Source organism: Gambusia affinis, linkage group LG19, assembly GCF_019740435.1.
Source record: "Gambusia affinis linkage group LG19, SWU_Gaff_1.0, whole genome shotgun sequence".
NCBI lineage: Eukaryota > Metazoa > Chordata > Actinopteri > Cyprinodontiformes > Poeciliidae > Gambusia > Gambusia affinis.
The window spans coordinates 6,983,934-7,008,944 of NC_057886.1; the positions used below are offsets into that span (position 1 = coordinate 6,983,934).

The 25,011-nt window shown below is 39.7% G+C and overlaps 1 protein-coding gene across 6 annotated transcripts in view; it reads left to right on the plus strand.

The window, feature by feature from the left end:
• card11 (caspase recruitment domain family, member 11) overlaps window positions 1-25,011 on the plus strand; it is a 32,932-nt gene that overhangs the window by 382 nt on the left and 7,539 nt on the right. For 3 of the 6 annotated variants that reach the window (XM_044100706.1, XM_044100707.1, XM_044100711.1), the window contains exons 2-19: window positions 10,425-10,628; window positions 11,168-11,305; window positions 13,488-13,664; window positions 14,189-14,337; window positions 15,777-15,956; window positions 16,246-16,392; window positions 17,761-17,886; window positions 17,996-18,190; window positions 19,425-19,565; window positions 19,834-19,903; window positions 20,003-20,166; window positions 20,670-20,782; window positions 20,907-20,947; window positions 21,102-21,213; window positions 21,317-21,518; window positions 21,710-21,836; window positions 23,226-23,469; window positions 24,501-24,585. In XM_044100706.1, the coding sequence (XP_043956641.1) occupies window positions 10,436-10,628; window positions 11,168-11,305; window positions 13,488-13,664; window positions 14,189-14,337; window positions 15,777-15,956; window positions 16,246-16,392; window positions 17,761-17,886; window positions 17,996-18,190; window positions 19,425-19,565; window positions 19,834-19,903; window positions 20,003-20,166; window positions 20,670-20,782; window positions 20,907-20,947; window positions 21,102-21,213; window positions 21,317-21,518; window positions 21,710-21,836; window positions 23,226-23,469; window positions 24,501-24,585 (2,604 nt within the window). In that variant the 5' untranslated portion in view covers window positions 10,425-10,435. The remainder of the gene's footprint in view (window positions 1-10,424; window positions 10,629-11,167; window positions 11,306-13,487; window positions 13,665-14,188; window positions 14,338-15,776; window positions 15,957-16,245; window positions 16,393-17,760; window positions 17,887-17,995; window positions 18,191-19,424; window positions 19,566-19,833; window positions 19,904-20,002; window positions 20,167-20,669; window positions 20,783-20,906; window positions 20,948-21,101; window positions 21,214-21,316; window positions 21,519-21,709; window positions 21,837-23,225; window positions 23,470-24,500; window positions 24,586-25,011) is intronic. The other 3 variants (XM_044100708.1, XM_044100709.1, XM_044100710.1) reach the window with 3 other exon arrangements.

Genomic DNA, 25,011 nt, shown 5'->3' on the forward strand with positions numbered 1-25,011 from the left:
AAATGCCATCAGTCGGGGGCAAAACAAGGCGCACAGGCTCTCTCTCACTCTCCACAGTCAAAACGTGTCGTCAAAAGCAGAGCTGTCTTTTACCCTCATACGAAGTTGCTTATAATCTGCTTATAAGGACTTGAAAGGTATCGGTCTGCCTCTGTTCCCTCGCCTCTGACATGATCTTGGCTCTAGCCGGAGGAGAGAGTTTAGCTTCTTTGTCATCACTAAGTCTTTATCAGCCCTCATGAAAATGCTTGGGATTCCAGCAGCAGGTGCAGCGGATAATGGGAACCAGTAAGCCTGGGAATCAGAGAAAGGCAGTGGGGGAAACGGGGTTAAATTCAGCACATGAGGTCAATCAGTCATCTGCAGCGCTATGACTTCCACTGCCCGGCAAAGGTATTCACATACCTTCAACCTTTAGACATTTTGACTTTCTACCTACTTTGTTTGTGTTATATTCGGATTTGATGTGACAGACCAAGGCAAAGTAATGTGTATTTTTCCAAATTGTACTACAATACGTGGATTTTCAAACATTTTTACAATCAAAACCGCAAAGTGTTGCATTTATATTCAACCCCTGCCTCCACTCCGGCAGCACTGCAGGTCTTTTTGTGTATGTCTCAATCCGTTTTGCACATCTAGAGATTGAAATCTCCCAAGCTCAGTCAGATTGGATGGAGCAGTTTTCAAGCTCAATTGGATTTAGGTCTGGACTTTGACTGGGCCATTCTAACACACACACATCTGCTTTTACCCGAACCACTCTCTTTATTCTACTACTTTGTATTTATCTCAATATTATATTGATATTGTTAACAAACCTCGTTGTGCTTCAATAAAACAGCTGGATTTGTGCTGAATTTAACCACTTTTTAGGGAATAGGAAAAGAGTAGTTGGCTACACTTGTTTGTATTTAGAAGGAATCAGAGAAAAGGTGGGCTGAATACAAATGCAGGCTATTTCAAGTTACTGAAAGTTCTTCACATGTGTGCACTACTTTCTGTTTTAATGCGTGTGCTCCAAAATCTGTCAGTGGCTCATTATGTTGGTCATGATTTCAAACTTTTCCGCATCTTTGCAGAATCGAACCCAAACTGCATTGTGGCTTACATGGCACCAAACTGCTGTTCACCGTTACATTTTTTTTTTGTTAGTTTTGTTTTTTTTTCTATTTTAATGGAAACTATCTCAGATTTTTCAAATAATGGTTGCCAGAGCCGAACCTCTGGCCCCCTTTTGCTCTTTCAGTCGACACAATAGGAACGCATGTATCAAGTTCCTGCAGGCTTCGGCTCTTCGGCTGGACAATGAAGCCTTTATGACAGTTTGTACACCTGAACCAATCATATCTGCCTGCATCAGAGCACCAGACCGGTGCGCTGACGGCGAGAACCCAGAAGCTCCGGGCCCGGCTCTGGAGGTTCGGCTCAGGTCGGGATTAACAGGAAGGCGAACAAAAAAGTAGGATTGATTTCGATGTTTGATCGCACAAGTGAGTGGGGGAGCAAAACTGCTCGACAGCTCTCAGACAAAACAGAGGCAAATTGTTTACACTGTGAATTATTCACTCGTGAGGCTTGTGTGAGTTTCTCTGCGGCAATAAAATCAGTGAAAATGTGAAAAAGGATTTATGAAATCGACTTGCTTAGCGATAGAGCTTTGGTTGCAGATGTCATTCAAGTTTGCCATTTGTAGTAGTTTGCTTTTTTGTTTTTTTTTTTTCAAAATTGCTTGGCATGTCGAAGTGCGGTGATGCAATGAAGCACTCAAGAATATGCGTCCAGTATGAGCTCCTGACACATGCCGTAAGTAAACACAATACGCAAAACCTTCCTCTAAAACAGGACTGTCAAAAACCATTTTCATTTTGGGCAATATTAAAAATATGAGTGTTCATAAAGGGCTGGTTGTGCCAGAATATATTGATAAAACCAATTAAACTGTTAAAATATCAATAATTAGCAATTCCTCCATGATTTTGTGATTGTTTTAATGTTTGTTTTTGGGGTATTTTGCAATCAAAATGACAGATTTTGTTTTCTAAGTTAGAAATATTAGTAAGAAATTGTTATAATTTTTGCACTAATGGCAAATGTCACTTTTTATTACTCGCTGTATCAGTTATGGTCTATAACTTGACATCAAGTAAAGTTGAGGCAGCTGTCACTTAAATTTGATGTTTTTGACCAATTTTGAGAAAACTTGCAGTAAAATCAAAAAAATTTTTTATTCTGTGTGAATTTTGCAGATTTGTGAAAAACCATAAAAAATTATTGATGTAATTTGAGCTCTAGGGGGCCACAGAAAAAACTGAGGTGGACAAGATTTGGCCCCCGGGCCTTGAATTTGACACATGTGCTCTAAAATGTTCATTAGTATAAATTTGTAATTCGGAGAAAATACAATTTCTTTTTATTCTTACAAATTCAAGGGATTTTACTGAGACGGCTTGTCTATGCAAGATAAGTAAAATCCTGTGATTTCACCATGATTGTTTTGTGGCATTTATGGTGGGGATGATAAAAGTAATCTTGGTAAAAATGATCAGATTCAAGACAGTCAACTCGTGCTGTGACTCTGTGTACAGGCTGCAGAACCTCTTGCCTTAAAATCATCAAATCATTATAACTGTCATGTTTATCACTCCAACTGTGCTGCTACGGGGAACAAAAAGATGGAGTTCAATCATTTTTTGAAAGCAGCATTCATTAACGCTCTCATTGAACCAGTTGTGGAAAAGTTGTTTGAATCAGAAAAGTAACAATTCTAGACACAGTTTGGGGAGTTTTCAAATATTATTGATATAATCATAAGCTTTAATAAAGACACAAATAGGTCCATAGAGAAATAATACTGACAATAAAAAAAAAAAAAAAACAAATTATTTTGATAACTTTTATGATCCTCACTTCTGTTGTTTCCCACGTTTTTGACTGAAACGCCTCAGTGTTTCTTGTCAAAGTGAGCTTTGTCTTCATCAGGAAAAGTAACTCTATATTCTAACTATGAATGTGTTTGCTTGTAGCCTGTATTTGTATTTCATTCGTTCATTTTGAAGTAAGAAAGAAAGTAGGTTTCGAGTTGCCCCGTTGTTTTGACGCAGTCGGTAAATGAAGACTTCATAAATATTGAGGAAGCCTCCAGCTCTTCCATGTTGTTTTTGTGGCATCGTTTTGAGTATGTGGTTAGAAAAAACACAAAAACACATTGACACAGTGACAGACGAGCAAAATGACCATCTTAGTAGGAAAGATTATAACATATGGTCCAGTCATGTGTTTGAAAACAGTGACTGTATACCAAAATATTGCTTACATTTCATCTTCCGTCCTCTTGGTATGGTAAACAGAATACTGTTCAACCCAAGAAAGAAAAGAAAAAAACCTTTCTGGTGAAAATCTTGTTTTTATTCCTCTAAATACACCAAATGTAAACAAACATTCACCAAAATTGTAAGAAAAAAGAAGAAAAAGCTACTACTAAAAATTTGAATTAATGTCAGTATGTAATAAAATACTAATAGTACAGTGCAGTGATTGATTAATACAAGAAAAAAATCATGCTATTATGTTGTTTTTTCATTAATTTGAAACAAAAATGTAAAATAGACATTAATCGGAAAAAAAGTTAGTTAATCCCTATACTGTTAAATATATATGTGTATATATAACAATCTATAGTCTAGTTGTTGTTTAATTTTAAAACACAATTAATTAGACTATTTAGACGTAGTTCATAGGGATATCTACCTGATCCTCTAGTCTTATGGCGTACAATCTTTAGTTTAAAACAGTGTTGAGTTTACAGTAGAGATGAGTGGAAATCTTTATGTTTCTACTCCATGACTGTTCTGTGTGTTGAGGCTGGCAAACAGCCACATTTGCCTTTTCTTGTAAGTGAGAGAAACGTGAAGTAGCTTTTTTTTCCTTTTCTTTTTCCTTTTAAGCCAGATGACGAGCAGTGTGCAGCAACAGGTCGGGGAGGGGCAAATCTGTACGTACGGACACAGTAAGGCGACTTCTCCGACATCTCATTAAAAGCTAAAAGTTGGCAATTTGTCATCCGTAACGTGGGATTCCTTTGATAGGTAATAATACAACACATTCTCACACCCGACTCGTCATATATTGACGGTTCTGAGGTTCTCTTGAGCTTATATAGTTAAGTTATGAGAAGAAACATAACAGATCCTTATTGACAATACATTATTCACCAGGTGTTCTGGGTTCCCATTTTCTAGATGTATTTTAACTTGAACGAATCTAACGAATGGCTGTTGCTCAGTCATAAAAGACGACTAGACTCATTAAATTCATGTGTTCGGAACTGAGAAATGATGACTTTACCTCACAAGTTCCTTGATTATCTGCGTGATTGGGATTAGTAGAGCGGTGAAGCAAGGCTAATTTCAGCTATCTGATTTGAGAGCACACAGTGGAATGAGCACACTTTACTGCTTTTCAGTCCTGGAGAATGTAGAAAAAGTTGAATTTGTCAAACATTTAGAGTAATATAGTCACATGTAACGCATGTGACTCATGAGCATTCGCAATAATAAAGGCGGGCAAAATCTGAGTTGAGCACTCTGAAACCTGCTTTCATTTTAGAGTTTAACAAAAGGACTTTTAGTGGAGTCTACCCTAAAGGATAACAGTGTCGACTCCACAATAATCTGCCAGTTAGTAATTCTGCATATCATAAAGACGCAAAATATGTAAAATCACCTGTCTTTTTTTTACCCCTCCCTAAATTTGCACATATGTTCATTTGGACAGAAAAAAAAAGATTTATTCTCCCAAATTGAAAAAAATTTTTAAAATGTTTTGTTTTTTTTAATACATTTTCACTTACAACTGTCACAAATAAATAAACAAACAAACAAATAAATAAATACATAAATAAACTCTTCCTGTATTCACCTGAAGTGGATTTGGAAATTCGAAGGCAGAATGATGTTGAAGTGACCCGAGTTATGAGAAAAAGAGGGTGGAAATGATGAGTTTGCTAAGTGCATCTTGCAGGTTGCTTGTCTGCATTGCTGCATGTGTCTCTGTGTTGCTTTGATCAAAAAAAAGATGGGTAAAAATGGAAGGTCTAGATTGGGTGTGTGCTGCCCTGAAAAAAAAAAAAGAAGCACAGTTGTATACATACAAGGGCTTGAGTGAACGGGCTAAATAAGAATAGAGGAAGAGAGCTACGACACACATCTGGTTTGAAAAGGAGGAAGCAAGGATCAGCTTTCTCGGTAACAAAGTCCAAAATAGGAGAACAGAGAAGAGGAAACATGTGCGGTTACTTATGGGGGGTCTGTGTTGCGATGTGTTTGTGCGCACTTGTGCTTGTGCAGGAATTGCATATGGCTGCGAGCTGGTCTGAGTGTTTGCGGTTTTGTCATCTGTCTGCAGCGACTTGAGGCAACAACGCATGCAAGGCTGCAAACTACAGACAATGGCTTCCAACGCGGAGCTGGGGCCACGCGGGGTCGATCAGTCGCAGCTCCGGCATTGCGTAACCCCAGTTTAGACCAGGATGTGCCATTCAAATGTGGCATGAAGGCGCAAGCCGGAGCTCATTCACAGGCCGTGCAGAGTGTGTGATTGTGTGCGTTTACCTGCGCTGCGACATCAGGCAGTCTTGATTTGCCTAACTGTTGGATACAGGTCACAAAGCGGGATTGTGGAGTGACATGCAAATGGTTTGCGATGCAGGCACGGTGTGTTGGTGTTGATATGTGTGTTAATGTTTGAAAGAGGGTGGGGGCAATGGAACGCAAGGGGGAGTAAGGGGACTATAGGGGAGTACAAAAGTGACAAGTGTGCAGGGTAAGAAATTGCATAAAAAGAATGTTTTATGGCGAAATGTGTCAGGTTGAGTTTGAGTAGTTACGCATCACAATTCTTCATGTTTCTGTGCCTTGGGTTTTACATATCTGGACCTAATAAAAAAACTGTCTGGTCTTCAGCAGTTCTACGCCATTTAAATTCAGCTTTAGTTGTGGAAAACCAGATGTCACTTTGTCTTTATTTATCTATCTGAAATGGAAAATTAGCAAGTGTCAGCATGTGTAAAGCAGCGAAGGCATCGGCAGATTGTTGCTCTGGAGCATACGGGTGTGTTAACACAACGCCAAACAGGAACGCAATCTGCAGTGAACCTGGAAAAGCTGCCAAATGATTTAGAAAGAGTTGCAAAGCCATTTCCAAACAATCCCAATCTCTCTGTGGGAAAGCTTCTAATTGAGTGGAAACATTTAAGGTTGCCAATCTAGCCAGGAGTAGACATCCCACATGTTTATCCTCTTTATCAGATCACGCAGAAGAGACAATGCGACAGAACAAGATTGCGTCTTGGTTAATCCAATGTCTTTTGGAGTAGATGAGAGCTAACTAATAAAACGTGGCATGACAGTAAAAAGATGGCATACCAGTTTACGAGCATGGTGGTGGTGAAGTGCGATGAGCTGGACACAGGCATCTCGCAGTTACCGAGTTGACCATAAACTCCTCTGTGTGGAAAAGCATTCCAGATTCCAATTCCAGAGTAAAAAGGTTGGGAGAACCTGGACGATAACCTCCGGTACAGAGACGGCAGCAAATCTGCTACTAAATGTCTGAAATACCTCGGCCAAATCGAAAAGCTTTGCCCGGACGTTTGAGTTGTGGATAAATGAATTGGAACAAGACTTCCTTTACTACATTGATGGACTGTCGTTCTTTTCCTCCACACTGTGTTGAATTAACATCGTTGGTATGACATGTGCCATACATCTTTCCACACTTGAGGTTAGATTCAATGATTTTAAAACCTGGTAAAGTCGCACAGATTTTTTTTCTTCTCAGTACCCTTAATGTGTTGCACAGTGGACTCACTTCCTTTCTGTCTGTTTTCATTGTGACATAATTGATGTGTGGTGTAAAAGTGAAGCCAAAACAGATCTTACTCAACGATGTCGGCTTGTTGTGGATTGCTTTTGGCAGTAACTCAGCCCGTGTGATATCCTGCCTCGGGCTGCCTCGTCTGGCATCGACCGCAGTCTGAACAGTTAAGTTGAACTCTACAAATAGAAAACCGTTACAATGGAAATTTGGAGGTGACAATTTGACAGCGCAAAAATGGAAACAAAATTCTCACTTTATCTTTGTTTTGCTCAAAGTCAAGCTGTTGCATACACTTTCCGAATTAGTCAGAAACACGTGTTGCTTGGTGGTTGTTCTGCAGAGAATCACATCAGCAGCCGAAGTCTGAGTCCTTCCACACCCAAATGTCAGGTTTCAACCTTACTGCCACCTATCATTGTTTAGCTTTACGTGTTAAAAATATATGAAGGACATGGTCTGTGGGTTTTGGTTTGACCTTTCTCCTTTGATTCTGCATGTTGATGTTGTGATTTATTTATGTCTTCTTGTTTGGTTAGATTTGCTCATTTGTTATGCTCTCCTCCATATTCGTCTCAGTTTGCTTCCTGTTTTATTATGTTGCATGGGTTTTGTTGTCTGCCTTGTTAATCCCCAAATCTTAGTGTTGTATTGCTCCAGTTCGGCCTTGGTTTTGGTTTGGTTTGGTCTTGTTTACATTTTTACTCAACCCTGTCTCGGCCTTGGACGTGTTGGACTTGTTTTTTGGGTGTTTTTTGTTGTTGTTTGTTCTAAAGTCAAGTTGTTTCCCACATCCCTCCAGATACAGACCTTTTCTCTATCTGACAGTGAGAAGGAAAGTTAAAGGCTCTGTTTTTATTTTTGTTCCAGCAAATATTAAATCTTATGGGATTGTAAAGCACTAGAAGAGCCAATATTGGTTCTATGTACAATAAGAAAAAAATTAAAATCAGTTCTACATTTCACAGAAAGCCAATTTAGAGAAGCTGTAATTGGAACAGCATGATCTCTTTCAGAAGAACTTGTCAAAATAGTTGACTGGTCATTCACTATTTTTCAACCTTGAGCATAGAGTTTTTTAAAATTCTAATTTTAGAAAGACTTTACTCAGACTTGCTAAATGTGAGATTTAAAAGATGAGTTCATGGCGACTTGATGAAACACTGGAGAGCAGCGTTATGTCATCCAGAATAACAATAAAATCAGAACATAATCTCAAAGTATTCTAGAACCAAATGTGTCATTTTTGTCCTGGTTACATCGTAATACATTGTTAAAAATTTATGTTTTGAAGTTTACGAACCAGCAGAGAGTTCATCGATGAATGGAACTGGGTGTTATCTGTCACATTTTCTTCAGAAAGAATGGTTCAAAGCCACAACCCTGTGGAACGCCACGCTAAAGAGAGTATAAATTCAGGCTGGTCTTTGATGAAGGTCTCTTAAAATAAGGTCTTATCAGACATCTGTTGCCGCCTCCTCATCTCTTTCTGAATTTAGCAGAAGAAGCAGCTTCCTCGGTAACATAAATCTCAAAGTCAGCCTCTGAGATATTGTTGCATTCTGTATTCTGACATTTTTAATATTTAGGTGTAGAGATAAAGCAATTTCTCATAACTTCCAATATATTGAAAATATGTAAGGAAACAAAATATGGTTTGTCTTGTCTAGAGAACATATACATTAGTGATTTTCTACAGATTCCTTCAGTGGGGTAGCAGCACCTGAAACACTCATTAATGTCCATTCATTAAAATGATTGGGGCTTCTTGGTCATAGTGTCTTGGCTGCGTTCACAGTGCAGCCTGAAGTTACCCAATTCCGATTTTTTGTCAAATCAGATTTTTTATTTATTTTTTACCGTGGTCGTTCACCCTTCCAAATAAATACGAGCTGTTTTTGTACTCCAGTGTGAACGGGCAAATGACCTGAAAGTGTCCCGCATGCGCAGTAGAGGGCGCAATAACGTCACACGTAGAAAGTGTTCTGCCAACCGCCATATATGAAGAAGTGCTCAGTGTTTGCGGAAGTGAATATGGATGCTAACGGTGGAGCATAGCTTACACATTTGAAGTTGTTGTCCGACCCGAGCCAGTATGTCAACAACTTAATGTTCATTATCGTCCGCCATGGCGTTTGTTTGTTGTTTTTTTTTCCCCCCGCTGGCGAGTATCAGGACACAGGATATGGACATTTGTTGCGTCGGATGAACGCGACCTGGCAGTTGGGATTCAGGTCACATTTGAATCGGATACGTATCGGATACCCAAGTGGCCTGAGTCGCATTCGAAAAAATTCCGACCCGGTCATGAATAGATCGGATACAAGTCGCATTACATTAAAAAAAAAAATAATAAATCGGAATTGGCTGACTCTACCTCCATTTCCCCGTTTTCCGTTTGTCATTCTCACAAAAACACGAATTATATAGAGAAATAGGTACTCTATTCTTTGAGCTGTTACTGTTAAAAATAAAATCTAATTTCACAGAACTATTTTACTTCAGTTAAAAATAACTGTTACCTTCATTTGTCCTATGCTGTATTTATCAAAGATTAACTGGAAAGAAGAAAATTGTCTGCAATTTAACACCCTGAAATTGGGCCTTTGTCTCTTTAAGAAGCTCCTGCTCTTTTCAACACTCTGCCCTCAGCAAGTCATTGCAACAGTGCTTCTCTATTATGCCATTTACAACTGGAGCGATGGACTGATAAGTAATTTGTATGTTCAGGTGATTCGAAGTTCCAGCCAATTTTAAATAACTTACAATTTAAGTGAGAAATGCTTTATTTACAAAGTCACCAACATTTCCCACTGTTCTTTGCTGTGGGATATATTTGCTTAAAGGCGTTCCATGTATTTAAGCATCATGTGGTGGGGAGTCTACGCAGGTTTCCTCGTATTTTCTTACCTAATCCAAGCACAGGCATGCTTATTCTTCGCTGAGACACAGATCGGATTGTTTTCAGCAGGAGGTTATCAAATGTAACTGGTGGTGTCAGATGAAAAAGGATAAAAGTGGTAAAGACAATTTATTTCAGTCGATTTGAGTCTAGATTTATAAGCGTATCGTGAAGTTCATTAAGGAGATGGTTTGAATCAGTATCTTGTAAACAGCCCCCATTTGATTCCTGCAGCTGCAGTAGATAATAGGGAGCGCTGTGATCAAAACCACCATCTCTACAACCAAGTAAGAGTGATTACCTCATGGGAATGTATATGTGAACATGAAGGGAAATGACAATGACGTTCTCTATTTGTGAAAATATTTGCTTATTACATCGTTTGTATTATATTTGCATATATGAGCCAAATGATTTGCTTTTTAAAAACCGACATTTTCATAGTTAGTGCTGTTTTTTAAATTTTTTTCTTACTCTGGGTGAAGGATGGCTCTATTTCTCACATACTTCTTAAACGATTTACTCAGGTTAATTTCTAAACCTAAGTCTCAGTGGGTGCCCAGGGCAGCAGTCTTCCAAGAACCGCCTTTGCTCACAGCCACAGGCCAAACAGCAAAGTGAACTGTCCGTTTTTGCTGTTTGTCAGGGCCATAGGAGATGGACGAGAACGGGACGTTGGAGGACAACGATGCATTGTGGGAGAAGGTGGAGTGCAAGCGCTACGAGCTGTGTCGCAACATCACTCCGGCGAAGCTCACCCCGTACCTCCGTCAGTGCAAAGTGCTGGACGAGCAGGACGAGGACGAGATCCTCAACTCCCCGGTGCTCCAGACTAAAGCAAACCGCACGAGTGAGTAAAAGAGATGTCATGATTTGTAAGGAAAAACGTCAACTCTCCTCCATGTGGTGAAACATTACAATTGGATTGGAAATTGTGTTCATTTACTGGCTCTGAACTTTAGAAATAAAAGCATTTGAGGGGCTACTTTTTTATCCAAATGCTAGATATTCTAGCAATCTAGAAAAATTGTGATTGCCTGTGACTTAGATATTCAGCCTTACACATTTCTTACTGTCTCACAACGAATACACTTTCAGACATAAAGTTATTATCGGACGTCTCCTGCAAAGCAGAAGCTCTGAGTTTTTTGTTTCTCTACTATTTTGATATAAAATGTTGTTATTTCAGGGAACTTTTATGGTCTCATCAGGTCTGCCTTCAGGCGATAGATTTAAAAATGACAAAATTTACCCCATTACTCTGTAACTGTAGCTGAAGAATTAAGGCAGTTGTTTGATTTTTGTCTTATAACAAAGATCAGGAGCATTATGTTTGCATTCGCTGAACTTGAAAACGAAAACAAAAATCTTTCTTTAACCTTCTTTTAGGTCGTTTGCTGGACATCCTCCGCACCAAAGGAGAGCGGGGATATGGGGCGTTTTTGGAGAGTCTGGAGTTTTACTACCCTGAACTGTACAAGTCGGTCACAGGGAAAGACCCAACGAGACGATTCTCCACCATCGTAGGTGAGTCCCGGACACTTTGAGACTAAGGGTTCACCGATTTATCGGTGCCGATTTCCTTAATTTTGGGATATCTGTGATCAGCTGATACTTACATGTGAAGCCGATGTTATTCCCTGATCTTATCTACCTCAGCAAAGGTCTAAAAATCGTTAACGCTATCCTCTTCTGCTTTCCTCTGAGAGAAGTTTGACTGATGGACCAGCCCACCAGGTCACATCTGCATGTTTGCAACTTTTTTTGCTACCATTAGCGACATTTCGGACAGAAAAAAAAAAATAGGTATCGGCCAAAATCGGTATCGACATGTCAGGATTTTTAATCGCAGATCGATTCTCCCCTATCTGAGACACCTACAGTACCTCGCAAATGTTTTAGATTCCTCCAGGACTTTTTCTGTCACATTCCTGCCATAAACTTTTATCTTGATATTTTACTGGGATTTTACGTGATTGACCAACATGGAAGGATTTAACTGAGAAGTGTAAGGAAAATGATCATTTATTTCCAGCACCCTTTACTTGGCCGTAAAGACATTAATGGTTTTGTTTAAAGCTTACTACCCCTGTTGGGATTCTTGATTGATTGGGAAATAGATTGAGCTAAACGTGGGACAATCCTGATCGGTGTAGGGGCTTCTGAAGACGATTTGCCTTTCAGCAGTAACACAACGTAAATACTGATTCTCAGAGCTGTGATTTGATTGTTAAGATCAAACCTCATTCAATGTGTTTGCGTGCCCGCTTCAAAGTCCAAACCTTAATTCCTTAAAAGTTTGTGTTTTGGGAAACAGACTGAGAGCTATTGTGCAACAAAACGAACAAATGCTCTCTAAATTCAGTTTCTAGATGAGCAAAGCAGGCCGAGACAAAGTCGAGTTTTTGTTTCAGCTCATGAACAATGTCACCTCTACAATAACGCACTTTGCAACAGAATAACAGACTTGAGGTCACAAAGAGACACATTACTCCTTTATGCTAGCTATCTAGTTTGGAGTGGGGAATCATTACTTTTAGGGCTTGGGTTAGTAAAGTAAGTTATGGCGATGTAGGGAGATTTTTCCTAAACAAAATTCCCGTTATGCTGATAAAGGCGCATCAGCCCAAACACGGCCGGCAGCCAAGAAACACCAGAGCTGAGGAAGAGACTACGCTGCGTCTGGACATCTGTAAAACAATCCACAATGGCCGACATTGTTACCAGTTTTTCTCAGCCTCGACTGACGTTGCCGGAGTTACTGGAACAAAATGGATTCGATCTCTAAAAAAACTTCAGTCTTTGGATTGTTTATTTTTACACAGTTGCGATTGAAGGTGGCGTTCCTTTGCTAGATCAATGATCAAAAACATAGACGTGAAATGAAAATCTAAAATAAAGATTGTAGGATTTGAATTGATTGACTCATAAGTAAACAAAGATGAATTTACTATTCTAGAAAAAAACACTTTGAACTCTGATTTGTAGAAATGTGCCATGTGCCTCTTCGGGCATCACCCGAAAGATTAAATTTGAATAATAATTGATTAAGGTGTCTAATCATGCAGTCGCTGTGGGTGATTTTTCTTGTAGAGGTAGACTGACATTTTCTTATCTGATAGAAACAAGCTGCAGTACCAAGAAACGGATGAACTCTCCTGCTGTGTCTTTTTTTCTTCAAATGTACTATAATCGATTGATCTGTGGGACAGGAAAAATAATTCATGTCAGATTGATAATTAGATTTTTTATTTAGAGATACAGTCATGATTTTGAACTGATCTAGAGAGAATCTGTGCTTGCACAGGGAGAAAATGCAAACCGACCCAAGATTGGGATTTGAACCCAGGATCTTCTTGAAGCAAAGCAACCTACAGTTCCACCGCGAATCCAAATAATAATAAATTTTAAAAAAGGTGCATGATTATCCATCTACTGCTTTGTGCTCTACTTTGTTTCTTGGTCTTGCACACTGTTTTCTGGTGAACAACTTTAAAGTTTGTGGTTCCAACATGAACAATTGGGACAGTATACGCTCACACGCGTTCTGAAATGAACAAAACCAGCCATGCAACTATAGAGCTTTACACTCCGTTGAGGCAAAGCCAGCCCCGCCTTCCTGGTTTTGCTTTACTGTCTGTGGTTAGAATCTGAGATGTGTGTTGTACAATAACGTCTCCTCTTTATGTTTTTCCACTCCCCTCTTTAGTCGAGGAGGGTCAGGAGGGTTTGACCCAGTTCCTCATGAACGAAGTGATGAAGCTGCAGAAGAACACCAAAGTCAAAACCCTGCAGAACACAGAGCTCAGCAGGAAGACCCGCACTCTGGAGGACGAGTTCAAGAAGCTCCGCTTGGCTAATCAAGAGCTTCAGGCCTTTCAGCAGAGTAAAGATAAATCACATTTCACCTCCACCGACAAGCTTCACCCTTTTAACCTCTCGCAAGGATAAAACGGCTGGGCTTATGCGCTGGAAAACGCTAACCCCACCGCTAGTGTTTGGTTTACCTCTCTTGGTGCGCCGCAGTTTAGCTTAACAAGGATTTTTAATCACGTAGCTTACCAAAGGGCTGCCTCTGAAACTAGGACACTGTGGTCTTTGTTATCATATCCTGTGCAGTTAACCTCTGCAGCTGGCACACTGAGGCACCTTCAAGCAAGATCTAAAAATACAGTGAGAAAGCTTTTAGCCGGGTACAAAACAGACCACGCAGCTTAAGCTAAGCAAACTTTTCCTACAATTTACACACTGAAAGCCTAAATTAGTTTGGAGGAAATTATGCTAAGGTTTCACCGCTAGACTGTAATGCAAAAAAAAAAAAAAACCCACACACTTCTTTAATAAGCACAACTAATTTTTCCAAATCCATTTGTTCATGTATAGTAATTAGTTTTCTGCCACGTTTGCCAGGATATAACAAACTGAGAGAGGAGCGGAACACCTTCAGCGACGAGCTGCTGAGGGTAAAGGATGAAAACTACAAACTGGCCATGAGGTACGCCACGCTGAGCGAGGAGAAGAACATGGCCGTGATGAGGAGCCGAGACCTGCAGCTGGAGGTTCCCCCACCTGAAAGCATTCACACAAATAAAAATGCACCGCTTCAGCTTTTGCACATTACAGCCAGAAATATTGTCTAATTATTCAACAGTTGTAGTGCACAATAATGAGGTGAATGGAAAAGGATGCTGGGTTTTCCCAAGTCTTTTAGGGTTAATTTTGAAAAAGTGTGCGCATTTGTGTAAATCCCCCTTTTTCTCTGGTAATCCTGAATGAAGTCTGGTGCAGTGGAGTGCCTTTAGAAATCACCTGATTCATAAAAAGAGTCTATGTGTGTGCAATTTAATCTTAGCATCAATGCAGCTGTTCTGGAAACTAAGACCTGGCCAATCCCCTGAACCAGACCGGCTGGAAACGAGGGTTAATTATAGAAAAGTCATCATGGAAACTCTGGGGGAGCTGCAGAGATTCACAGCTGACAGGACAACTGTCAGTCATCAAATCTGCCCTTTGCGAAAGATTAGCAAGAAGAGAAACCTTAACGCAATCTGTTCATTAGTTTCAATTTATTGGATAAAAAATTGGCACATTCTGCAGATTTTTTACTTAACTACGTGAGCTTGTTTTTTACAATATATTGAAATACGCAAGAAAACGCAAATAAACAAATGATTCAATTCCGTTTTTAAATGCCAAGATAAACATTTTAACACCTAAAATGCAATAACAGCATTCCTTTTGGTGAACGCTCGATCATTCGTAGCAAAGGATTAAAAGAAAAACCTCTAACATCAACATGCGAAAGGCTCTTTCTGGTTGACTTAACCTCAATGCAGCGTATAGAGCTCTATGCTGTAGAAGGTTTCTCTGTTGCTAAGTCAACAACAGAAAACGTTTGAAAAGATATTAGCCCGAATCTGATGATCATTTTTTAGTTAATATTTGAAAAGCAAAAGTTGCTCAAGAGGAGATTTATTTATTTTTTCTACAGAGGTTGAGCCAGCTGAAGTAAAAATAGCCACTTTAGGATTTCAGGGTAGAACACACACAAGACAGAGAAGGTTGTTTTTTATTATCTTAAATGCAAAATGTAATTTTTTTAATACAATTTTGGCTCAGTTAATGATCTGAGTGTGTTCTTCCAGGAAATGCTTTATGTCTGCATAAACCAGCTAACAATTAATCCATTAGTAAATTTGCTGACGATTATCTCAACAATCGATTAATCACAATTAATCTGATTAATCACGTTAACCCTATATAGCGTTGTTGAGTAAAAAAAATCATAAAATCTGCAAATCTCTTGAGAGTTTTAGTAACAACAAACCCCAGAGAAACTAAAACCCATCATTTCATCTTCATTTTTCTTCCACTTCATGATTAGGCATTACTTTATGTCAGTCTGAGATTTATGGCGGTAATGTATTGCACTGCATTTGGATCTCTGTCTGTTCGTGAACGCGTTTTGAGGAAATGTCGGATTCTCTTTGCCTTACAGATCGACCAGCTGAAGCACACGCTGAACAAAGTGGAGGAGGAGTGCAAGATGGAGAGGAGGCAGAGTCTCAAGCTGAAGAACGACATCGAGAGCCGACCCAAGAGAGAGCAGATCTTCGAGCTGGAGAGGGAAAACGAAATGCTCAAGATCAAGCTGCAGGAACTTCAGTCCATCATACAGGTAGGGCGCATTTATCTCCTCCGAGAGACGTTTATGATCCACAGAATCAGCCTGTACGTGGACATAATTTTTAATATTTGACTTCACTCGCCACCTGAGGCTATTTGCTCAGTTGAAGCTGATTGGAGCTGAATGTGAGGCCAAGTAATGAAGCTATGCAGAGTATGCGGGGAAATAATTGAGCTTTTTATGACTTTATACCCCGCTGCTCATCAGACGTCTCAAAAAAAAAAAAAAAAGGTTGAGCCTTGTAAGAAAAACAACTTTGTTGTGTGTGTTTTTTTCTCAGCCTGGCCCCTTGCCTGCGTCAGACAAGGCCATCCTCGACATTCTGGAGCATGACAGACAGGAAGCTCTGGAGGACAGACAGGATCTGGTCAACCGCCTTTACAACCTCCATGAAGAAGTTCGACAGGCGGAGGAACTACGGGATAAGGTCAGAGCTCGGCACGACACACCACACCACCCCCATTGTTAACATTGTGAGATGGTCATGTGGGTTTCAGTGGTTACTGATTTGAAAGTATAATTAGGCTTTTCTCTCTTCGTCTTCCTCCTTCTGCGTCTGCCTTTCACTTTACTGTGCACCTCTTTCTAACGCATCGCGCTTTTCTGTATACACGGAAACAATTTGAACATTTATTGAACGGTACTTATAGATGATGTTCTTAATAAAATAATTTCAAAAATGAGAAATGTTGCAGAAGAATGATGATTATTGGATTATTGTTGTTGAGACTAATAAGATATTTTTGAGGCTATCTGTTTTTGGTAGTTAGCCAAAACAGATAGCCTGTTAGCTTATGGCTAACTCCAAACTAACCTTCAAACCGAACTTACCATAAAACCTTACTGTACATATTATTACTGAGCACGTTTTCATGACTGGACGGTGTGGCCGAAAAAACTATCATGATATAAGCCTTTCATATCATTCAATATCAATAACTATTGATTAGTTTTTTATTTTAAATATCTGAAATACTGAAAAACCGATGAAATCACCTTTCCTGTTTAATCCGCAGTTTTCTCTCCACAGCGTCGTTTTTTGTTGTTTTGTTTTTTCCATTTTCAGGCAGTTATGAACCTGAAACTGCTGCTGCGCAAGTTACTCAACATGTTTTTGCTAGGCAACCAGAAAGGGAGTGAGTTAGTTGATGCCACAGGCCTTGCTTTGCTGGCCGTGAGAGGTTGAGCGTAGGCCTGTCACGTTAACAAATTTTACTGGACCATAAAGTTATTGCGATAAATGATAACAATGTTGCTTTGAGACAATTTTCAAGCAATATAATGGCAAAGGCACAGTAATGCAAGAACACATCGTCAAAGATGAATAAACTTTAAATTTTAACGAACATTTAACACTGGAACTGGAAGACTTTTTAAATATCCAAAATAACAAAAAAGACAAAAACAAATAAATGAAATATGAAGTGTTTGTAAACAAAACTCTCCTTCAAAAAAAAAAAGGTCTGATTGAGACCAAAGCTCCAAACTGAAGACGTTTGTCATCCAGTTTTTGGCAGAAAGAGAAAAATGATAAATCATGCGAAAGAAAATATATATATATATATATTTTTTTTTTATTATTATCTTTTTTTTATTTATATATATATATATATATATATATTTTTTTTTTTGCCCAGTCCTAACTGGACATATTTCTATTCAGACTGAATGGTTTTTATGAATGAGGGAAAAGTGTACCGTCAGTGTGCAGCCGCACTCATTTAGTATTTGTGTGTTGTTGTAAATAATGTGTGTGTTACCACACCTTTAAATATGCTGTCTGTTTTGTTTGTAGTACCTGGAGGAGAAGGAGGAGCTCGAGCTGAAGTGCTCCACCCTTCAGAAGGACTGCGAGATGTACCGCAACCGCATAGACACCATCTCCGCTCAGCTGGACGAGGTGGAGAAGGAGAGGGACCAGGTGACCAGCATCGAACACACTCTACACACGCCTACACACTCAATGTGTCGGTCACTTTGTGTGAAAACAACACATTTTGTTTATTACTTTGCCGCGTCGGCTTCCGCAGGCGTTTCGGGCCCGAGATGAGGCCCAGCATCAGTTCTCTCAGAGCCTTGTCGACAAAGACAAATACCGTAAGCAGATCAGGGAGCTGGAGGAGAAGAGCGACGAGCTCCACATTGAGATCGTCCGCAAGGAAGCCAAGCTGGTGGCGCTAGAGAGTCGCCTGCGACGCATGTCCAAGGACATTCCCCTGGACCAGGTCAGACATGATCACATCATCACAGAGTCATCAGTTTCCCTCTGCACCCTACTGCAGTGGTTCCCAAAGTGTGCCCTTGCATGGGGGGTGTGGGAAGCGGTATTGTTGAATGAAAACAACAAAAAACTGTTACACAAAAGTGTTTCAGTGTAAATTTTGTAGTGTGTTTTGTTGCAACCTGAAGTGTGAAATAAAATTCAGTGGAGTTTGAAAACAAAATGTGTGTTTAGGTTTATGTCTGGTTGAACGATGTGTGTGAACAGTTGATTTTTTTTTCTTTTTGGGGGGGGATTTTGTTGTAATCCACAGGAAGGCCCAGAAAATCTTTGCGAACCACTGGTCTACTGTCCTGCCAATCATATATATGTTCTATATTCCATATATATAAATATAAATATATATATATATATATGGAAGCATACTTTAATGTTGTCATTTATCTCTATTTAACTGGACTGCCTTCTGTACAAACTGAATAATAAGAAATCTTTTTATTCTGGACATGTATTATTATTATTATTATTATTAGTAAAGATCCGTAAAAAGCCTCCAAGTCTACCAGTATTTTATTGCAGTTGCTCAATCTGACACAGAAAAATGTAGTAAAATCCAAACTATTATTTTTGTACATTGATTCAGTGGAGAAATTGTGATGTTTGGAAATTTTTATTTTTTTATTTTTTGCTCAAAGCCCAGGAATTTAAAACCGTTTATCAGCGACATTTCAAGATGCAGTTTGAAATAACTAAAGCAAACTGGTGAAAAGTGAATTTAGTTACAGTTGAAGGATTGCGAGATGTATCAATATTTTACTCTCTCCTAACATTGGATATTAATGTAGTCAAAATTAACGATTTATGTTTTGTCAGTGTGACAACCATAACAGATATAAGTGCTAAATGCCCATATTCACCATTGGGGGCAGTAGTAATGCCTTTCTGTACCAACATGTTTGCTTTAGATCCTTATTTATGTTAGTAATAGACTAGCTCAAACACTAGTAGTATATACAATATTGCCAAATAATTATTTCCTACTTAATGTTTCCTCTTGCCACAAGAGCAAAAGTGAAGAAAAAAACTTCACTTTGCTTTTAAAGCAGCTGCTTTTCTAACTTCCTGTTGCAGCTAGCTGTGCTGCAGCGCTAACACCAACTTTTATATGAACTTCAGTAAAAATGTGGAGGCTGGAAAGTGATTTAAAACCACAAGTGAAATGTGTTTTATTTTGGCAGAGTTTGCCGAGGGACATGCCGCTGCCCATCATCTCTCATGCGGCCGAGGATAAACAATGTTGGTCCAGCGACGAGTCGCACGAGGAGAAGTGCCCGTCGGACGAGCCGCGGCTCAAACGCAGGCCAAACCTTAAAGCGGGGGTAAGCCGTGCTGTCCTTTTATTTAAAGCGACTCGCTTCTTTTTTGAAAAGAGAAATAATTGTGTTCACTGGAGAAAAAAAACAACAACAAAAAAACATACAACACAAGTTACGTTTTGAAGTTATTTTTAAATCTAAATCATTTTCCCACCTGGAAGTAATAGGCTGAACTTGATCTGTGTTAATGTCATTTGTGTAATAAACATCAGACATCAAAGCTGGTTAAAAAGGAGTAGTAAGAATAATTGTTTCATAATTTTGTCTTTAGCTCCGATGTAAGTCTCCAGTTTCGGGGCTCAGAGACAGTCCCATCACCTCAGACGCCAGCCATCGTACAGGTACGCAGGATGTTGTGATTCAGCTTGTAACGCATATTTGACAGCAACACTGCCAGTCGATTGGTTTGGTTTAACTCTCTATTTATCTCTGCGTTTCAGTCAACGGAGATTTCCTAGAGATTCAGACGCCAAACGTCAACGGCAACAACAACTCTCTCCCTCCGTCGCCCAGTTTCCCAGTTTCCCCCACGTTCCCACTGCCCTGCGCTCCGTCGTCCCTACCAAACATGTACCCCTGCGTGGAGCAGTGCAGGCAAAATATGGTAAAAAGGGGGCAACTGAGCATGTATAAACTAAGTTTTAATTTAATTAAATGCAATATTTAGAAATTATTTACTAGTTATTATTGTAAATGAAATTATTATGAAATAAAATTATTTCGATAAAATAAAGCGTACCTTTAATTGATTAAAATCAAATTGCACTATTTTGAGTTGATCTAATTAATTGAATGAAATGTAAATCAATTGCTTTTTTAATGTAAGTAATTCAAATCAAATTGGATAAAAAAAAAAAAATCAATTTAAGTTTGATAGAAACCAATTAAATATCATTTAATTGAACTTATTTGGAGTTTTTTCATTTTTATTTCACTTTGATGATGTAATTTATTCGTAGCATTTATTCAATTTAATAATCCTTTTTTTTTTAAGATTTTAATTGAAATGAATTCTGCTGTCATTAAATGACTTGAACATCAGAGGGAATGAAATTGACCTTTGTCGTCCGAACTGATTCAGTGTTTTTCTTTCTGTTGAAACTTCAGCTCCGTTTCCGTAACGACAGCATCATGTCCATCGTCCCAGAGCCTCCTGAGAAGGCATCGCTGTACAGACGAGAGAGGGAAAAAGAAAACGACTTCCCGCTCCGCAGGTACAGGTAGCTTAATTTCACTGCAGGTCGTTAAAATCCCACCAGTTTTCACTGAAATTAAGTTGATTTATTTCTCATTTCACTGAAGCAAGAGCAAAATAAGACCTTTTATTTCCTGTTTTCTTTGTAGCCTCTCCGACTTTGATAGCGACAACATGGAAATGGAGTGTGGTAATGTGCTTTAATGTAGTGTTCAGAAATAACACTAATGATTAATTTGGTCATAGACATCTTTTCAAAATTAATATCTTGATTGATCTGTGTGTGTGTGTGTGTGTGTGTGTGTGTGTGTGTGTGTGTGTTGATTTTCGTTGCTTTGCCTCAGAAGACGGCCCTAACTCTGTGATCTCGTCGTCGTCCTCCCATCAATCGGAGGGAATGGACACATATGATCTGGAGCAGGTCAACAATATCTTCAGGAAGTTCTCTTTGGAGAGGTATTCTGTAACTTTCCATCTACTCAAGTAAAAAAAACAAAACAAATATCGCCCCAAATTCTTCTACTAATGACCCCTTTTTTCTGTGATGGTGGACGCGCAGGCCGTTTCGCCCGTCTTTGTCCTCCTTCTCCAGAATCAGCTCCACCATCAAGCCGGTGCAGGAGGTGGCGCTGCAGGGCGACAACCTCTTGAAGGACGTCACGCTGGTCGGCGGCAACGAGAGCGGGATTTTCATCTCGTCGGTTCAGGCCGGGTCCAACGCCGAGAGAGCAGGGCTGCGAGAAGGCCACCACCTCCTGCTGGTGAGAAGTTAACGTTCATCCTGAAAGTTGAATGAGTCAAATAATGAGGTGAAAATCTATGACGTCGTCAAGGATTTATTCAGAAACATCACAAACCAAGTTATTTTACTTGTTCAATGTACTGTGGCAGTGATCTATAAGACCCAAAGATGGGTTTCTAACCCTTGTTTATTCTGTGATCGACTAACCAGCTTGAGGGATCCATAAGAGGGGAAAACCAGAGCCTTCCACTGGATACCAGCACTCAGGAAGAAGCCCACTGGACGTTGCAGCACTGCTCTGGACCAATCAAGCTGCACTATCGTGCCAGTTTTGACTGTAAGTCATTTTTATTGTTGAGAGTTGTAGAAGCTGAAATAAATGGCAGCTGGCTTTAAGAAGCGGAACGTGTTCGTATCGGATCAACACGGTAACGACATCCCTCGCCGGTAGTCACAGCCCGCGACCATTTAGATTAAGAAGAGGATGCAAAAGTGGTTTTGTTGGTGTTGTTTGTTAGTCAGTGAAGTTACTGTCTAAAGGACTCCACGGCAAACTAATGCAAGAACAGCTGCCAGTGAAATCACGCAGGAGGCTGGAGATCGAATCGGTTGTTTTCGATGAGCAGCACCAAGAGTTTGGGTTTCAGGTCAAATGACGGCAAATTACGGCAAACCCAGTAGTCATATAATAGCCTATTTTATTCAATTCTGCCAGTAAAATCACGCATTTGTAGCAGCTCTTCACAACACAGAAAAGCTACTTCAGTCCAATCAGACATCCAGATTCCAAGTCAATTACATGCATTGCGATTGATATGGTTGTCAAACAATGCAGACAATTTCCCATTTTATTTAAATAGTTTAAACTGACCCAGCAGATTGTATTGAGTCGCCGACTGGCGTCATTCACTCCTTCTAGATGAGAAGTGGATAGACGACTGACTCAAAGTCAAGCCGTTTGTTTGATTAGTATAAATCTCTCTTATGCTGCATCATTTTTTTCCCCCCTCCAGGGGGTCTTTTGTGGGCTCTAGTGTCCCTTATATGACAGTAGGCTGACAGGAAGGGGGGGAAGTAGAGAAGGGAAGACATGCGGCAAATGTTGTTGGGTCCGGGAATCGAACCCACGACAGCTGCGACAAGGACTGAAGGCCTCCAAACGTGGGTCGCGCTACCCTCTACGCCACCGCAGCACGCCCATGCTGCATCCTTTTTATTCAACCACCAATGAACCATTAGTCACAAATTCAGTCACCTGGTTCTTAATAAGCGCCACCTAGAGTTCAAACAGTTTGCCACCAGGTGGAAACAGTTGAAACAGCACGCGTCAGTTCAAGGCGCGTTTTGGTTGATTTTATGGACTGTTTGTACGGTTTTATCTACTCGAGTTGAGCGGTACAACTGGCTTGTGCACGGCTGAGAAACAGAGACGAAGTAGCATGGCTTTGATACAAAATTGAATAGCAAAATTGGTCATATGATGAGCTGACCTGGAAACATTTAGAAAACCAACCGAGCATTTGGCGTTTTCTTTGGGTTTTTGTTGTCACACCAACAAGAACACCTTATTATGTATCTTGGTTTTTGGCCCAGAAAAACCAATGAACGTACCAAAGCGTTGTCCCTTGTTGAAGCCCAGTAGCTGTTTTAGGTCTCCTTAGATCAAGCCTTTACCCTGACATGCTTCACAGCTTTATATTAAATAAGCTAAATGCCCATTCTCCAGCTTATCGTCGGCTCCAGAGCAACCTGTCTGACGGCACGCTGGCGTCTGGAGACTCCTTCTACATCCGAGTCAACCTGAACATCTGTGGACAGTCGGACAGCTGCTCCCTGAGCGTGCGCTGCGACGAGGTGGTGCACGTTCTGGACACCAGGCACCAGGGCCGCTGCGAGTGGCTGTGCGCCCGCGTCGACCCCTACAGTGGAACGGACCTGGCCGAGCGCGGCACCATACCCAGCAACTCGCGGTAGGAACCCAAACTCAAGACGCTTTCAGACAATCTGAAAGGTGTAGATCAGAGCAAAGAATGACTATTTCTCACATAATCTGTGCGATCGACAATCTGTAGCAGGAACTGATGGTTATGACTAAATATTTCTCAAGTGCCGTGGGAAACTTTTGCCCACTTCAAAAATAATCCTATTGCACTGAATCAATTAATCGCGTGATAAATGTAATTTTTTCTCACGTCTTTCTTTGCACTAGACTTTTTCCGAAAGGGCAACTTTGTTTACAAAAACTACAGTATCCATTTTATTTGTCGTTTTGATTGTTTTGTTTATCTATTTTGTGTATTTAAAAAATATCTTCCTGTTCTAGTGTCAAATCTTTATTAGAAAGTAAAGTTTATTGATCTTTAAGAGTGTCTACTCTCATTATTATGTGGTCTCGAAAGCAATTATTATTATTGTGAATCACAGTAACAATTAGTTGTCCTGGAAAATTAGTCATCATGACAGGCCTGCTTAAATATTTCTTCTTAGATTTTTTTTTCTTTCCTCTTTTGCATCAAAATCTTTCAAATTATTATACAAAAATTACTCGTGTGAACTTAAAAAGCATTTTTCTAATGACAAATTGAAACAGTGATGTGAAAACGTGATGGCCTGCTTTGCTAAATCACAAATTAAGTTTGATTTGTTTGAGTTTCACAAGCCACATCCAGACCTATAAAGAAGAAATCCTTTCACCAGAACCTACCTGGCAACAGGAAGCAGGCTGGAAGATCTCGAAAAGCAACGCATTGTGCCCCAATCTACAGAAATTCAGGAACAGGACAAATGTTGCTGCTTTGGTTGGCGGTGATCTGGATAGTTTAATACTCATGTTATCAAAATCTGATTGATCTGAAACATTTTATCGTGCCAATAAAGGGGGCAAAATGCAGGAGAGATCTGTAAAGGGGGAAAATGCTTTCTCACAGCTCTGCTTTATTTTCAGCGCTGAGTTAAATCCTTGCATTTTTAGAGCTTTATGAGTGTTTTTGTGTGACTGCAGAGCTCAGCAGCTGCTGCTGGTAAAGATTCAGAAGTTCGTCTGTCGAGGAGGAAAGGAAGAAAACGAAGGCCACCGCACCAGCAGGGTAAGGATCCACCAGATTTATCTCTGTAGCTGTCGTCAGAGACAACAACAAATGAGCAACAACATAATAACTTAAGTCGGATTTAAGTCTAGTTTATTTGTGTAACATAACGGCCAAACGAGCAACAATCGTATTGAAATATGTTAATCACTGTTCCAGTTATTATGGACCAAAGGCGGGATTTCAGCCTTGATTTAATGGACCCTGGTGTTTCAACAGTTTTGCAGTTTTCTGAACTTTTGTTCAAGATTAGAGGAGCATAGAAGCTGAATGCAGCTTCTCCATCTTGTTGTTGCTTCTCAATTGTTTTTTTTAAAAAAAATCTCACCTAAATTGTCTTTTCTCAAAAGTTTAAGCTGCTCAGAGAATTATTAAACTTTTCCATATCAAAAAACGTCATACTTTTGACACCAGTATACATTTTCA